The sequence below is a fragment of the Andrena cerasifolii genome, chromosome 4 (genome assembly GCF_050908995.1).
Source record: "Andrena cerasifolii isolate SP2316 chromosome 4, iyAndCera1_principal, whole genome shotgun sequence".
NCBI classification, from domain to species: Eukaryota; Metazoa; Arthropoda; class Insecta; order Hymenoptera; family Andrenidae; genus Andrena; species Andrena cerasifolii.
Genome location: NC_135121.1, coordinates 17,564,937 through 17,583,289, shown reverse-complemented (window position 1 = coordinate 17,583,289; position 18,353 = coordinate 17,564,937). Strand labels below are relative to the sequence as shown.

Sequence of the window (18,353 nt, the reverse complement as noted above, 5' to 3'; positions counted from 1 at the left end):
CCCCAAACTTAACATGACAGTTGAGGTTCCATCGCGAACATTTTTACTCACCGATATACAAGATCCCGTCGAGATCGAGATTCTCGTTGCTCCCCTGACTATTGACAGCGGTAACGTGGTCATCGACAGCGAGCGTGTGCCTCTTGGGCGCTGGTCTTCCTATGCTGACTGCATGCCACTTGCCATCGTTCAGCCTCAACCTCGAAGTGTCCCTGACCTTGACTGGACCGTCGCCGAGGTCGAAGACATAGTGAACGTGCCCGTTCACCAGCTCCACAGCGATAAAGTCGCGTTCCCTGCCAGCGTTGAACAGCATCAAGCCGTTCGCCTCCCGTGTCTTGAACTGCAAAGTGAAGATCGGTGGATCAGAGAACAGGCGAATTTTAAACATTATAATTTACAACATTTGACCTTTTGCATATGAATTATGGCAGGGCAGATTCAGAGGTGTCTGTAAATTGACAGGGTTCGACAGCATCGATTTCACATACGTTTGAAATATAAACTGTTCTGAAATATAATATCTTCAGTTTCAATGCAGGTACAGCGTTCTTATTAAATTAGCTATTTTTGTGCTACCTGGCAGCAATCAGGTGATTGAAGCGAAAGTTGCATATACGTACTTTTGAATTAACATGGCAGTACACTGACGACCTGTGCAGATCAGTGCCCGAGATATATACGAGATCTGGGATCGATTGGGTGTATTTAAAAAATGTTTAATCTTAACGAGATTGATAATTTTATTTCTGCGATATAAGCTAGAAATGGTAAAAGAGGGAGGCTGAATTCTGAGGTAGGTACTCTGCTGTTCAATAATAGTTGATTCACTTAATCCTACACAGGGCACGATATAGCGTTATCAAATTTACTTATAATTCCCTGAGTGGAATTGATTGTAAATACATTAAATAAAAAAAAAAGGAACTTGACCCCAAATTTGGCAATTTCGTGGGAACATTTGAACCTTCCTACTTCCACGAAAATATGTACATTCACACACCAGTGCTCCAGTGAGCCAAAGACGTCAACTTGCTATCAATTACATGAGAAGCTTTAAATTCAATGAAATAATAAAGCTACTTAGTCAGCTTTACCATTACAATTTCCTAAAAACCATGATCTAATAAAGACGAAAAATATGAACAAATAAAGTAACGCTCATTGCTGTTTTAATTACCGGAATTGTCGCGTTATCTATTTCGTAATTCCACCATTGAGCGGACCACAGGACCTAGGCTGCACAAGGATCCACGGTGCGATAGCAAATAGTACGTCCGATTACGAAATCCGATCGCACTTTTTTGGGATATCAAAGCGCAGAGCCGGGACGCTGACGAGACGCAGCGGGGGAGGCAGGTGCCCGTCAATTACGGGCCAGCCTAATTACGAAGGTGATGACCAGAGGGGCTTGTCTGTCACTTGGTACGGAAGAACGAGGCATGATTGGGTTTTTACATGGGACAGCGCGACACGTGCCACGATTAATTCAGAGTTTGCGCATCGAATCTGGCAAAGGTCGGGGGTAGAGAGAGAGTGAGAGAGAGAGAGAGAGAGAGAGAGAGGTCTAATTGGGGTAACCTTTTGTGGGGATGTGTCACCGTTGACATTTCATTTCTTCTGTGGCCTCCACGCGCGTGGTGAAATTTCGAAATAACAGCCGAACCTACCATCTCCATTGCAGAATATCCAACCACACTTCATCGGAAGCCCGAATTTCGATGAATCAAACTCTGCCTCGGAGCGTGCCTTTGAAGTTACCGCGAGAAAATATCGACGATGAAAAATGCTTCGTGATAAACTTAGTTTTCCAAAGTTTCTTTATACGAAAGCTGCGTTTGCTTTCAGGCTCGCCTGCTAGCAAGGAAGAGGATATTGCTGTTAAAGTATAATCAATATTTAAGTTAGAGTATTTGTTGGAGAACTGTTCCGTATTTTCGCTGACATCGAAGCGGAATCATCAGTGGTCTGAGTAGACTTAATTAGTTGACTAAGAATCGAGGTTGGTAACCGATAATTGAATAGATCAGAGATGGTACCTAGAAGCATGTACACCGCTCTGAGTATTTTTTCAAACTCCTGTTGAAGCTGACTAGCAATAAGTAGGATTCTAGAAAAATGTTAGGACAGTTTCGCTGGGCTTGATATAGAAAAAGTAGTTTGCTTTGTTGCTAACACAACTGATACCTACTTTCTTAATCTACACAGGCAACCGTGCCTTTTAATCTCTCAGTGAAACAGTTCGTTTTTACCAGAACTTATTCCTTTCGAGGCAAAGCGTGTCAGTTCTTTATATTCATTGCGAAAGCAATCGCTTTTCGCCATTCTATAAAAACAATTTCCCTCTGCTTCGCTGCAAAAAGCAAATTCTTTTAACTAATTCGTCGATTACTGTTTGGGAAACTTGGATGACTTACTGATCAAAGAATCTCATTTGCTATTTCTCTCAGCATTCACCGTTCAGACACAGTACTTCCTACGATATAATGCGTTCGCAACTTCTTAAAACGTAATTCCCTCTTTTACGTCGGAAAGAAAAACGAGACGTTAAATTTCAATTCGCCTGGAAAGGAATTACTGAAAATGCGTTACCTGGAAGTAGATGTTCGTTTCCACGTACGCTTTCAGCACAGGTAATCCCACGAACGTGCGTTTCGAGGTGAAGGTCACTGGATAGTGAACAGGGTGGTTCCTCTTGCCGAATTTCCCCGTGACCCTGATGATTGGCGTGACCCCTTGATGGGAAGCCTGATGGTTTCCGGAGCTCCTCGCTATTTCGAGGTACGGATAGCCATTGAACCAGATTTGCTGCAGCTGGCCGACGAAGTGAGGGATCTCCTCTCCAGCGTGCAAATATCCACCCGCGTGAAGGGTACGGAACTCCAAAATCCCCTGTTTGCCGAGCTGCGTTTCGGCTGTTGGAGAAAACACAGTGGTTACTTCGGGACAATTTTATGCAAAATCGCGCAATATTCATTTTCCTATATTATAGGGAACTTGAAAATTCGAAAAAAATGAGGAAATGTAGCTCAAGGGATGCTAATAAGGGTGAAAACTCCACCACAAAGAAATCTTAAGTTTTCATATTATCGCGAATACCTGCGAAAATCTAAAAGATATCGAAAAAAGTTCAATTCAAAGTTTTATGATTTTCGATATCCTACAAACAAAAGGATGGTGGGGATAAATTAAAAAAAAAATAATGTTTTCCCGAAATTTCTTATCATTGCTTTATACGACACAAAAAACCATAGAACATTGAATTAACATCTTTCTGATATCTGTTATTGTTTTGTAGATATTAACGATAATCTGAAAACCCACAAATTCTTCGAAGGGATGTCTTTACCCTTAGGACCGTTATATTGTCGAATAAAAAATATTATGTTATTAGCATGATTTGAGCTACATTCCTCTAAAGTTTTAGATTTCTTTGAATTTTCGAGTTGCCAAAATTCCCTTGTCAGTACTTTTATGTTTGTAGAAATGAAAGTAGGTACTCGACGAAGCCAGTTGCATTAACTACAGTCTACACGCACGTTTAAAATGCTTAAATTATATCCCTGTTCGCCCTCTTCAGAGAAATAGAGTACCTATACTATCTCACAATCAGTCTACCAAATTTCAGTATCCTAAATTTTGTGACAAAATTGATCAATTCATACCTATGAACATTCTTAGAGCATAGATAGCGAAACAGAATTTCCAACATCTAGAATTCCTTGGTCCGCTTCCCAAATTCAGAGTTTATCAATTTTTATTTTTCCAAATAATAAAACTGATTTTAAAAGGTCGGTATTATTCGATCACCTCATAAAATTCTCGCCCTCCAAAACTTTCCATCCAATTTACGACAAATTGTATTTACATTTTATCCAAAGTTCTTCATACCCGCGATTTTGCCCCGTGGATGCCGCGCCCCTCTAAATAACAATAAAACGCGATTAAGGCGAAGCCATTAATAAGAATTGTCCCGTAGACGGCGCGGGCCAGTATACTTAAAGGAACTCGAACGAAACCCTGGCGGAAGTTACACAGGAACTATTTTAATTATTAGCCAGCCCCGGGATGCTTCCTTATCCGATGGCACAGACAACGGGGGACTCGATATCGGCGCATTGTTCTTCCGGAGAATCTTACTGGCCCGGCGCTATTAAGCTTAATTGTCCCCGGGCACAATGCACCCAACTTTCTGAATTAGTAGCGCTATGTAAGTATCGACAGGCGTCGCTAATAAACGTACCAAGTTACCTTTAAAGGTTGCTCGTGAAACAAAGAGTGAGCAAACGAGGTCGTTCGATTGAGACAAATTTTTCCAAATATCCTTGCTATAAACTAGAAATAGCTACTGCTTCGATGGAATCAGTATACAATAGTATTTGAAAAGTAAATTAGAAAATCTATTATCAAAAGGTTTAGAAAACCTGAGGAGCTAAATTAATGCACTAAAGATTCAGCAAAGAAGGGTAGAGGGTTCTGTGAATTATGTAGATAATGAGGCATAGCGGCATTAGGAATCTGCAGGCTTCTAAAAACTGCCAAATTCAGTAGAAAAATTTCGAACCCCGTAGAATAGTGTTATCACTTCTACAGGAAGTATTAAATCCACATATTGAAGTGAAACCAATACTGATCTTCAAGTCAGTACCAAATTTCAGTATTAATAACCGAAGTAGCTTCCACTCACCGCCGACCACATTTCCTTCCATTTGCACCACACATTTCAATCAAATTCGAAACTGGGTCGAATCACCCAGCGCACGCAGCGAAGCGAAGCTACATTTACACAGATACACACCTCGGATATACACCTCTATTTAATTAAATTCAAAAAAAGCGTGTCCAAAAGCAAGGGGAGATTATTTCCCTCGCGTTCCGTTCTATTCCCAAAGCCGCATCGCGAATATAATGCTTGATAGCATACGGTGGAATGATCTTGAATTCCTGGCAAATTTGTTCGACCGGTAATTGCGCTTCGTAAATTGTTCCCGTGCATTTTCATTCGCCGCGCCTCTCCGCGCGCGCGCGCGCGCGCGCGGCAACGTTTCTTCGTTTTGGAAACTCGACCGTACCAAAACCAGGAAATCAATTCGATTCTGGTGTAATTCCCAAGTTGCGCCGATTCAATTCGATCGGACGATAAGCATTCGCCAAGTTATAATCAAATTCTCACCGCGTTACACGAATGTAATCAGACGGACTGCGAGCGTGTAGGGTGGAAGTTAAATTCGCCAACGCCAGCGCGTGTAAGTTCGCGCGGGGGGCAACTTCCCTTAAACGTTCACCATGAAATCCCGTGGATCGTGATTAGATGGTGGCCCGCGCCTCCCCCGTCTTCGAGGAGCGATCCACGGATGACGCCTGTTCTCCCCGATTTGATCAGCATCCGCGTCGATCCGACGAATTCCACGGGTCGTTGTTTGATGTCGATTTACGATTCAATTGGGCGCCATTTGATTGGCCCGCGATCGGCTCCGCCGGTCGTTAGTCAGGGCGGACCCTTGACGGATCACGACCACCCGGCTGGCATTGTAATTTGGAACATGAGCTACGCCCTGTTTGCCACTTGTCAACACATACTTCGGCTTGGTTGACCTACTGACTCTGATCATCGTTCAGCAAACAATGAAAGACACCGCTGAATTAGGATGCGCTTGGGCCCCCAAGCGTGGGACACTTCTGTGGTCTGTCACTGATTTTTTACGTATTCCAGCAATTTCTATCTTTTTCTAGGATTTTTTACACTCGTTCTATTTCTGTCGGGTGATTATATGTGAAGTAGATTAGCCACTGGCGTCTGTCTTAACGTCCGGCTTGTAATCTTATTCGTTCATTTGTTTATTAAACCAGTTATTGCCTGTGCAAAGTGAAAATAATCCTGAATTGCCAGGAGTGTCTCACGTGGAAAGACTCTCGTGTTTCTTCTTTGTATGGGTTGCGACGTAATTGGCTGTACGATTAAGAAGGGGGTGGTTCTTCGCGTGGAATTAAATTGAAAATGTGGAATAATGTCTTTTTTGTTGAACGTTTCGTTTTAGAGGAAATGTATTGTGAAGGTGACGCAAAGCTCAGCGCACATGGTGCCACTAGCGCAAGTACCTTTCCTGAGTTTTGATTTCAAAATTAAAATGACAAGGAAGGGAGAAAATTATAAAATATTATAAAAATGACTGCTAATATCTTTTTTTCTTTTGCCAGGTTTGACGTCTTTGTAACCGAAAAGATGTAAATTTATTTTTTATATCTACGTAATTAATAATAGCTAATAATAATGACAATAATAAATACAGATACATGCACATATTAAAGAAATATAAATGAAGAAGTAAAATAAGTACGCCTAAAACACCGATGACAAGTGGCACATGTGCTGGTAGCGACGCGTGGAAAAAAGTTGCATCCACCTTCCTCATTCAGTACGATTTAGTGAATGTCTCTGTCTATTATTTCTGTTCCCAGACAGCACGGCACAGAGGAACCATCAATTTGTGTTCACAAGACTCTATACTGCGTGAAAAATGAAATAAATCTAATAGATTGCACCCCTTTGTAAGGAAAATACTCATCAATTAGATCGCACCCTGCTATTCAATGATTAAAGTACCTTCTCATTAGAATAATTACGGTATTCATGATTAATAGTACCTACCTACGCGCCCCTTCACAAAGATATTCGATCCCAAAGCAAAGATTCCATTTTGTTAATCGAAAACAGATACCTACACTTCAGTTAATTAATATCATTATAATATGCCATTATCGCGAAGCACATTAGAATTCCAATTCTATTATCGTGCTAGCCCTAGTTTCAACGCACGTTTAACCACTGATTGACCAAACATCCGTTCAGAAAACTTTGAAACATTATAAAAAAATCCTCTGCACTCAGAAGTTAGGTTTTCAAATCAAGGATTCAAGCTACCGCGCTGTCATTTTATTGAAGAAGCAAAATTCTCAAAGTACCTTCGCAAAATCACCCTGCAGAGAGGCTATAAACTTTTACATCCCCCCAGCTGTCACCCAGGGAAACATCTTCGAAGGGTGTTGCATCTTGCATCCAAGAACACAAGGATGCCGTGCACTCAGCCGCGCAGTAATTATCGTCGATCGATGCCAGCGACGAGCATTCAAGTGAAGACCGTATGCAGCATGTGGTGATGCTAGGGCGGTCAAGCAATTTAGGGTATTGCCACGTAACTCAATATTGCTGGCACTCGCCATCCATTTAATAGGCTGATCTGGGAGGGGGGGGTGGCGGAGGGGGGAGGGAGAGGGGGCAGTAGGTTTGGGGTGTCTCCCTTTATTGGGGAGGCATGATGCTTTGCGGCGAACGTGCTGCAACTTGACAATACCGCAGGCCCTGGTTTGGGCAGCACTCTGTGCTTCGTTCTCAATTTAATAACGTTCCAGCTTTAAAACTCCATGAAAATTAGATCTTTGTCGTTTCGTTGCGTAATTGGGTCAGTCGGGTTGCTAAAATCGTACGAGCAAGCGTCTTCAAGTTCCTGCTACTTCTCGGTTTCCTGAACTCTAGTCTTCCGTTGCTACCCCTGTTCATGTAACTTCTATGCGCGATACAGTCTCTCTGGTTCCTGGCTTCTTGCAAACCTTGTACAGGCATATATTAGCTTACCTCGACTTCCACGACATGGTTTCGAGATTCCCCTCAATTTTCCAAAAACTGTTCAAATTCGGTTCATACCAACTACCCCAGTTTCTCATATATACTTCTGTTTAATTTACCTCAATGTCCCTATATTTAAACTTCCACGCATCCGCACTTGCCAATCTAAATTTTCTCCCTCCCTTACAAATTATCATTCCGAACTCTCCAGCCAGCTACTATTTTCCAAGAATACCTATTAGAGTTTCACACCTTCCCCGCTGAGTACACCGAGGAACACCTACGTTCCTTCCACCAAATTCTCGAAAATTCATTCCGTAAACCCACTCGTCAACCCATCTTCGTTAGAGCCCCCCATAAAAAGTTTCCCCGTAAAGCGGAAGGAAGGTACTTGGAAATCGGTTAATACCCACGGAACATGACAGTGTAAATTCCCCATTTGGCGAAGTAGAACGTACACAAATGGCTCGTCGATGGGACAGTTACATCGGACACACGGCCTCCTCGCATGTGAAATGCAATTACGCGTGGGCGTACACCGACGCGCGGCGTCGGTTATCGGTTATAGGCAGCGATACACCGACGTCCTAGATACACTACCAATGCATTACATATGACCGGGTTTACAAGAGATTGCACGAGGCGCATTGAAACTTTATGCCCGCCATGTGCGCAGGCCCGATTGGATTTTCCAGGCTGGGACAACTGTGGGCCTCTAAATGAGCAGTAAGTTGATATCGAAGCAATAGGTTCAACTTGTTATACTGTAGTGCGGTAGAGCCTTGATTATCTGAAGTAATCGATGGGCAGGATGTTTGGACAATTTTGGGGAAAGTTTTTGAGTAATCGGAGGATTGCACGTTCACATGGAGAACAGTGTTACATCTGTGAATTAAAAAATTAGGGGGTTGGTGGTTTTCTTTGACCTATAACTTGGTTTCTTGATCTTTCTGTTAAAAGATAGAGAGTTTTGGTAAGGGAATATTTTCGTGATGTGTTTTCAAAATTTGTACTGTTTTATATTGGTTTTAAGGGTAGTTCTCTTTTTTATTAGTATTTTCGCAATAGAATCTTTACCTTTTGTAAGTCGTATTATTATTTCATGTTTTAAGTTGAAGGTTTTACCAGTTTTAAATTATTAAACTGAGAAGTGAATAGACTCCTGTGGTGTATTATACTTTAATGGAGTTTAGAAGAATTTTTACCTTTTGTAAATCATATTATTATTTCATGTTTTGAGTTGAGAGTTTTATCAATTTTAAGTTATTAACCTGACAAGAGAATAGACTCCTGCGGTTTATTATACTTTAATGTAGTTCAGAAGAATTTGAAGTTTAATTATTTTTACTTAAGGAGTTACAAAGAGGCTGTTTTTTTTTTATTTCCACCGACAGGTATCAAAGTATTCTTTCGTTCCATTTTGACGAAATTCTATTCAAAGCGACACGCGAAATATCATATAAAATCATTCCCCCTATGTTTGCAAACGTTTGATGTGCACGGAATTCCAATAATTTCCGTAAACGAAATATGACCAATGCTAAATTCAACTGAACAATTTCCGGTGATCCGGTGTTTCGTTCGATTTTTCCTGGATAATCGAATCGAACAGGGAAACGGCGTTTCGACCTTTCACTGTAGCAGGCATGGCAATAATTTACACACGTGGAATGCATAGAGAACGGTTTAGTTTAATTAATTCGATATAGGAAAACCTGCGCTGACATAATTTCCACTGATTTTCCAGTGATTATTTCCCAATATTCCAACAAAGTCTCAATGATTACAGAAATGCTTTTAATACGTTATATGAACTCCTCAAAGAAGAACGTGTGTGCGAAGGTGAGTCCTTAAAGGGTTATGATTATGCCTACCTGTTAGGTCTGAAAACACAAATATTTTCGGGATATTTTTTTTAAAAAACTTGATGACTTTTTTTAAATAAACGATTGTATATTCGAAAGTATACATTTTAAAGTTCTTGTAGCTTTTTTTGTAATGCAATATATAAATAAATAATGGGATTATAAGCGGTCTCCCGGGAGCGTTCTTTTATTACGGTGACCACTGTAGCTTCCACCTGGTTCATCAGAAATAAAAAATTCGACAAATTTAATTAGTATATTAGATTATCTAGTCCTTAATCGTGTTTCTTTTCATTTCTGTTGGGTAGTTTTTATTTTACAGATGAAATATGATGAAAAATGAGAGCGATTCTGTGGCGAAAATCGATACTTTTGCTATGAGAAGCTGCTATTTCGTAGCAATTTAATTTTTTGGGAGAATGAACGATTAAGGACTAGATAATCTAATATACTAACTAAATTCCCGCGAATTTTTTATTTCAGATAAAAAGTCACCACAAACTACTGAAAAAAAATCGCTGCCGGGAGATTGCTGATATTTCTTTGATTTATTAATATTTTCCATCGCAAAAATTACTACAAGCAGTTTAACATGTACACTTTCGAATGCATAAAGGTTTGATTAAAAAAGCCTTCAGGTTTTTCCCCAACAAATTCCCGAATATACATGTTTTACAGATCTCACAAATAGGCATAACCCAATACCTAGCTATCATATTTTTTTCCAGGTCAATTTTCAAATTATTCAGGAAAATAGTATACAAGTTTTTAGAGAAAGTTTTTAATAAAACTAGGGAGTTCGACGAAGTAATATATTGTTTTAATTTCTTTATTAAATGTTCCTAATTGTTACTTACAATTAATTACATTTTTTTTATAGTGAATATTTAACATATCATATCGATTTCTATACTTTTATAGACAATCTCTGGAGTAGACTATTAGTGTTGTAGCTCCAAGTAGTATTTACGTCTAAGTAACATACACAAACCACCCTCGTCCAACTCCCTTAAAACCAGAATTCCCACGAAGCACATATATTCCACAATACTTGAAGGAAGAAGCAAGGAAAAGAATTCAGAAAAATAAATCATATTTCACCCTCGGTTAAAATGTCTGACTTCAGAATAGTTCGTAATCCATTTAATTTCGCTGGACCGGCGAAAGTCCGGGGTCTAAGGCGGTCAGAGAGCCTCCCCTCGAGATAAAACGCCGAGCGACGTGCCAGCGAAGAAGAGGCATCCCTCCGCCGTTGAATCTGAATAATTTCGAGCATTCTTCGCGAATACGATATTCAGGAGACGTCAAATTCCGCTGGAAAAACGGCCGGGGAAGGGGGGGGGGTGCGCTTCCTGTCGCGGCGCGCTTCCGTGGGGCAGATTATTTATGAAAAAGGACACGGGGCCGCACTTCTCGCCGTGGCAGAAGGCGCGCGGAACCGTGGCACGACAAATGGCGCGATCGAAATAAAAATGGCAGTCCAAGTTCCGACGACGTCAGGAATTCTCGGGGCAACGGCGCCTCCAACCCCCTCCCCCCCCCCCCGTAGCGTCGCCGCCGTCGATCGATCCTCGCGCGATCTCGAATGCGCCCCTTCGCGCGGACGTCCCGGCCGAATGCACTTCGAGGAATCGGCCACGATAAAGAGCGCATTTGCGTGCCAGCGAGTTGCAACTCGACGGGGTGGTAGAGCCTAGGCGAAGGGGGAGGATCCCTGTTGCCGCGGGAACGACAGCTTGAAATACGCCGAGAGGAAAGTTTTCGGAAATTCCATCAGCCACGAAAGAATGCCTCGCTGCTTTGTACTCAGCCGCGCGATTTGTCCACGTGACGCGTGCCACCCCGTAACGCGCAATGGTGGAACCGGGGAGTGGCGATAAGTAGACACGATCACCGCGAGGAATTCGTAACTCACGAGGATTCAGAAGTGAACCTGCCCTTGGAAAATCGAAATTGAAGGCGGTGAATGTTGAATTTTATTCATGTCCAAGGGAAATTGATAGGTGGTAGGATAATTCCGGTAGAGATGGATCAGGTTTTTAAAATCGTTTAAAATTTTATTAAAATTTCTCAGTTTGTGTAGTGCACTACCTATCTTTTCTAGGACATATACTGATCATAAGAATCTGTACAAATAGCTAGGGAAATAAGTAGATAAATACAATTTTGGGATGTGGTCCATCCTCACACTTTTACTGCTACGGGTGAGTTGGACCACTTCGATAAAAGCTATATTCTTTCGTTAAATTGACTTGTAGCAATTAATTTTATCCAAAAAAAATTGTTTCAGTAAATAGAAAATGATTAATTCTATTCCTAATTTTATTATAATTACTAAATGCTTTTTTTCTTCGTTTTTTCCCTAGAATAAGCACACATGTTTTTATTCCAGTCTTCATAATCATCCATTTGAAATATGCATCTCATTTGTTTCTCCTTCATCACTATTTGAAGAAAAAAAAAAATTATCATCTTTTCCATAAATTAAAATGTTGATTTTCGTCAACAACATTTAACCGATATCGGTTCCATAACGGTTGTAGGTATATCGGTTTTCCCGTGGTGCAATCGGCCTGAAAATTTTTCCAGATCATTTTCCCAACAAGTGTCAGAATTCTGGGGGGTGAGACCAAAAAAATCTGCTGGTCGAAAAATAGGGTCCACCCGAATCGATGCACTGCTCATTTCATGGATAGTTTGAAAAATCCTTAACTGCTCCGCCTCTCTCGGCGATCCATCTCTACCGGAATTACCCTAGTATCGAAGATTCTTGGAAATCGGAGATGAAAGGTATCTTTGGGAAGTTGCTGTATTTGAATTTGCCGGGTAATCAGAACTTTTTGAGATTGCGTCCCTACGATGGCACTTCTTCGACGGAGGAGAGTCCTAACGGGCTTGGTTAAATTACGAATTTCCCTGCGCGGTCGTAGGATGAAATCACAAATTCCAAATGCACCCTGCGGGGTGGGGGGGGGTGGGAGGATAGCCAGTGACGTGGTTGTTTGCATTCAGGCGGCGATGCTTTGAATCGGGACGCTCTTATGAATGCTAATTGAAGATTTTCTACGGGGTTACGCTGCAGCGACCCTATCAGAAATGGTGAAATGCGGCAGCGTCTATGTGGCATGGAAATATAATTGAACGAAGCGCCAGCCTGCAGGCTTGAATTGATCAGCTCCGTGGGAGAGCAGGTTTTGTCTTTTTCTGAATTACGGTATTATTCTTGAAAGTGTTGCCTTGGGTATTTAATGAAACCACGGTGGAATATGGCACCTCTAATATGGCGGTACTATTTTTGGTACCTAGAGTGGCTCATTTGAAAGTAGGTACTCGAGAGGAATCGGTGGTCAACTATATCTAATGTATCGCGATTACATGATCTAACAATTTTAAAATTATTTTTTTTTTATACGATAAGAACATGTATCGAATAATTACAATTATACATGAACTGAAACTGACTCTACCATACGATTGATCAGTTTATTTGCTTTCCTGCGTGCATGATTGCTGTATGAATGCGGGCTGACCCAATTTCCTGAAACGCTCTCTATAGAATTTACATTTACCGCCAACGATCGCTGATAGCCCGGAACGGAACGCAAAATCAAACGTCAAATTCGTTTCCTAATGCAGTTCAAGCATCGTGCGCAATATCTAATTTCTGAAAAAGCCCACTCCAGTCTGAATTATTTCTTTTAAATAAGGCGAATGTCCCAATTTCTGCTGATTTAAGAGGTAACTCGTCATAAAGAAGGTGTACAAAATTTGTTTGTGTTCAAAATTTGCAGAGTAACTGATTAATTCTTTAATAATAAATCAACCGATTCAAAAACTATTTAAGAAAAATATTTCAAGATGTTTAACTATTAATAATTCGTAATTAAATATATAATGCTCTAAATGTCCGTATTTCTGCTCATGAAAAATAGCGATGTATGTATTGCCCCAAGCTCGTGCAACAGTCGCTTAAATGTTTAAATAATTTAGAATTATTTTGTTGCAACTATAGTACAAACGTAACGCATATAATAATAAGAAAAGTACGAAATGAGCAGAAATGGGGACAGGAGCAGAAATTGGGACATTCACCTTACAGTATGAATGCGAATGACTTGAAAACAGGCTACAAAATTTTCAAGAGACTTTGAAGGAATTTGGACTAGAAAATCCACCCTGCACTTTTCAAATACAATACTACAACGCAGCTTACAATACCATAAAGCACAACACACAGTTAATTATCGCAGAATCCGTAGAGAAACAATTCGAGCTAAATAAAGTGTCTTTAATAACAGTTATACACTGCTGATTTTACCAGAACAAGTTACCACGATAAAATAAGCAATGCAGCGGCAATTCTTCTAAAGCAGCTCGGGTATTGAAGTCTAACTCATTCTCAGCTTAATTTTTCTCCGCGTTGAATATTATTTCCAAACTTCCTACGCTTCGGCCCGACATTTTGAACGCAACCCCTTGATATTTCATCGGGAATTAATTCGAATGCGACCCGCTAATGCACAGCGAACACCCGAGTAATGAAAAGTGCTGGCGAAGTTACTTCCCCGCGAGCCTAACCGATAATTTGCGAGCGTCGGGCTTAATACTTCCGAGGCTGTCAAACCATAAATTATTATAGAAAATATCGGCCGTCCGGGAAGCTGCTTTCGCTGCACCTACTTTCTTCGGCAATTTTCCGCGGCAGTTACACGCTGGACGTTTTACACGGCCACCGGGCGTTTGAATAATTAAGGGAAATCGTCGCGGAAGTTTCGCATGATCGACGACGATGCTCGCCCGGGGCGCGTCGAAATTAAAAATTTCTCCGCTAATTTTTCACGCAACTTCCGCGCTCCGCCCGCTATTGTTCTCCTGGCAGCAGTATGTAAATTGATGCGCGACAAATTGCCTTAAGCAACGGTCTGCTGCACTCCGTAAACGCCCCTCATTTTCTTAAATAATTCAGCGAGTTGTCGAAGCAAGAGCGCAATTTTCGGACGACTGTTTTCAGGGAAGAAGGTGCGTTAGTTGTGGGAACAAAGGGAAGGTGGACTGGCTATATAATTTCATTACGTTGGCATTTGAAAACAGCAATTGCGCACACGCTATCTCTACCAAGTGAATCTATCAGAAATGCTATTCGCGAGTCACAAAAGTGTCTCATGAAAGACACTAGGTCCTGAAAGGAGTCTGTGAGTATGCAAGGGTCTTCGAAAAGTCGGATGAAGAAAGGAGAGATGAGATCGAGGTAATTGGGGACAAATAAGAAGGGGTCTGCTAAAAACAGAGGGATAAGAAGACTCATCAACGATGTCAGAGAAGAAAGGAGGACACTAAAAGAAACCTCTTCAAAGAGGAAACAGGGCCAAGAACAAGCTGGACGAAGACGACAAGAAGAAATTCTAACTATCACGCTTAATCAGTATTAAATTAATATTAAATTCGTAGGTAATTTATCAATTACTTAATTCTTCCTAAACGACATAAATTCGTGGAGACTTTACGAAGACTGACAGTTGTGAGGAATAAATAAGCCACAGCAAGCGTAAAATCGCTATCTACATCACTGGATGTCAGACAACTGATCCACCTTCTATAGAAACATTTGATTTAACTGGCTCCTCGTACGCGAGCCGCGGTGCTTCATAATGGAAATGGAACTGTCGATAATTTCCTAAGAAATATGATACACTCACGGTGATATAAGGGGGCCGGAAAATTATTTTCTAGTCGACAGAGAGCGAGAAAGGGGTTCTGGTACTAAACGAAAATCGTGTCGGTCGTTACAGAGGCCGCATAAATCTTGTCAGAGCGAATGATTCGCGGGGAATCCGCCGACTGATAAATCTCGATGTGGAAATTGATTATCGGAGGGAGAGCCTTCTACGGTATTTACACGCTCGTGGGAGATATAATCCAACACGTGGCTTTTCCCTGTGGTTCCCGTTTCATTACCTCTCTCTCTCTCTCGAGCTTTATTAATGAACGCTCGCAGGACAGCTCAATGCCCACCGGTGACGAAAAACGTTGATTTTCTAAATATTCTAACAAATAAATGGAAATCTAAAACGAAGGAAAATCGATCGATTAACCTACCGCGTTCTATTACACAAAAAACATCACCATACTCTTTCTAATTTGTCAGAATACTTAACAATAAAATACTTTTGAATATTTTCAAATCTGACTCAAAAACAAAAGTCCTTTTTGTAAATAACTAATTCTGTTCCTGTGCCAGTATTTCTCGAGTCTCAGTATTGAATTTATTTCGTCCCTCGCTCCACTGTATAATAAAATATACTTCTTTCTTAACATTCACGTTCCGAAAGGAAGTCTTAATAAGATACCATACGACTTCCCCTTCCTTTTTCCATTTAACGTTCCTTCCTCCTCGTTCCGTTCTCTTAGATTTACCTTCCAGGCTTTTTATTCTCCCACGCCACCCTCCGCCACCCCCGACGCCCGCCCCTCGCGTTCCCTCCCGCGCCAACGTATTGTCCTTCCATCTCTTCGGGCTTGAACGCGGAATTCCAGCTGGAATTGCCGTGCTCGCCTCGGCTGTTGCCCGTTTATTTATGCTAAATAGGGATTTTGAAATACGATATCGTGGCGGGAAGGCAACGCTGCGGGGCAGGTTCGAAAACGATGTTCGCCGGTGCGTTTGCAAGTTGCAGGTTAGAAAAGAAATAACAGGGCAGCGAAGCTATAATAAGTCCGAATCAGGTCGAAAATCGTTGATTTCGGAAGTTTCGCCTGTAATGAAAATTCAAAAATCCTGATTGTAGATTGAAGTAAGTTCGAAAATCGCGAAACTTCCGAAATGAGCGATTTTCGACCTTATTCTTTAGCTCAGAGCAACCGATTTTGATAAAATTTTAGACATGTATAAAACTTACTTCGATCTACAATCAGGATTTTTTAATTTTCATTACAGGCTCACAAAGGAAAAGTTTAAAAAACGACCTTTACTATTTTTTTTTGTTATGTCATTTAGCAAAATAATCCTTCTAGCCTCTAAAAAGAACTCATGTCGTTTGGACCAATTTTAAACAAGTTATACGATTTTAAAGGGTGTCCACATACTTTTGTCCCCCATTGTAGGTATGTCCGAAAAAATAGGTGTGACCACCGAGGATTAAGCGAAGAAGATTTAATTATAGTGATCCTATTCGCTATGAATTTTTCTGACGTAGGTAGGTAAAGAATTTGAAGTAAATGGTTTCGATAGAGGGAATGGGAAAAATTCTGATCAATCCAAGCATACATCGCATATTTGATATTTTATAAAATTTTCATCCCTGCATTCTGGATTTAACGAAGACTATGGAATAAAATGGAAAAGTGGTGTGCATCGTATAAGGCTCATTATGAGGTAAGGGATTAAAAAGAATTTTAAATGACAGCTATTAGTATAAAGTGAAATTACGTAATTCAAAGTATCCTTCATCAAGATTTCGTAATTTAACAAAGTCAATTGAAAGTTAGGCGATCTGGTTAGCCTTATAGGTACCCATACAAGTGTGTTCTACCTTTTCCTCCTTACAGTTCTCGAGACTTTAAACGAAGCCAAATTAGTGACACTATTTCACGAGTTCTTGTTAATTCTGTACATCCACACGTTTCTATTTCACGTCAAAGTAATTGCTTGAAAATTTCCCGAAGTCGAGCGGTAAAGTGATACACCGCAGCCAGGAATCCGAGGCTTGGTGCTCCACGTCGGTTTTAATTAACATCAATTACAATTAACACTGCCTGTACGCGATTAAATACGCGGAAATCCGGAGGAAACCCTGGTAACAACTGTGCCTTCGAAAGGAATTTATTAAACCTCGTTTGGCGTCCCTCATCCCATTTTATTCGAACCAAACTTTTTCTATCCCCAAAATTGACACAAAAGTTCCATCCCAGACAATTCTAGCATAAATAAAGGGCCGAAGGATGCAAAATGAATCCTTGTTAGACTTCCACTCGAAAATAAATTTCAGAAAATGTCTTTAAACATTGACAGTCCAGAACACCTCACTGGCACCCCCAAAGAAGGGGCTTTGTAAAAAGAAAAGAAAACTGGATTTTAATCTTTAAATAAATTTTTATAAACACCTAATGATTTTTATTGAATTTGCATTCAATTTTCATTCTCTTAAAAATATTTTCATCCGTTCAAATCGGCTCCACCCAAGATTAAATTCTGAGTGAGCCACTGGAAGACCTTTATTTCTATAAATTCTGCTTCTAACTGAACACCTGATTCCGATACCCGTTAAGGACCGGACGTTGCATAAGTTCTACTGCAACCAGTAGAAGAGTACATATCATTTCCGTCAACCGCATCTCTGCGGGATGCAAGAAAGGGATACCTCTGGCGTAGCTTCTCGCTAAACGAAAAACAATATTGCCCGGAGAATCGTTTCGTTTGAAAATGTCCAGGAGCAAGTGAAACAACGAGTCCCGATATTGAAAACAACGTCCACGGGGAAGCTTCGGACATACGAAAGGATGAATCCTGGGAATCCGATGCGGGGAGGATCGTTGGGGAGTACCTGTAAATCTCCTGGATTCCGTTACAAGGTGTACCGATGCAAATGAAATGACGTTCCCGGTGCCGAAACGCGACGGCGGGTGTAAGGAGCGCACGGGAGAGGGCAAATTGTGTGTCGGTAGCAGACGTAAAACAGTTGATTGGTTTCGAAACGTTGCGTCGACGACGATTGCACTGGGCAAATGGCGGGGGCGACGTAGCTGCGTTTGCGAGCCGAGTACCTATTACCGGCAATGAGAAGCAATCCGATTAAGTTTCGAGGCGATAAAGAGCGCTCGATAGACTGAAACAGAGTGTTAAGTGCCGGAGGACAACTTGCCGGCTT

General features: G+C 41.1%; 1 protein-coding gene across 6 annotated transcripts in view; it reads right to left on the bottom strand.

Annotated features, from left to right (window-relative positions):
- Positions 1–18,353, bottom strand: part of Nrx-1 (neurexin 1) — a 429,130-nt gene that overhangs the window by 66,345 nt on the left and 344,432 nt on the right. For all 6 annotated transcript variants that reach the window (XM_076811144.1, XM_076811146.1, XM_076811145.1 and 3 more), the window contains 2 exons: positions 2,593–2,915; positions 52–343 (listed from right to left, as the gene is read on the bottom strand). In XM_076811144.1, coding sequence (XP_076667259.1) covers positions 52–343; positions 2,593–2,915 — 615 coding nt within the window. The remainder of the gene's footprint in view (positions 1–51; positions 344–2,592; positions 2,916–18,353) is intronic.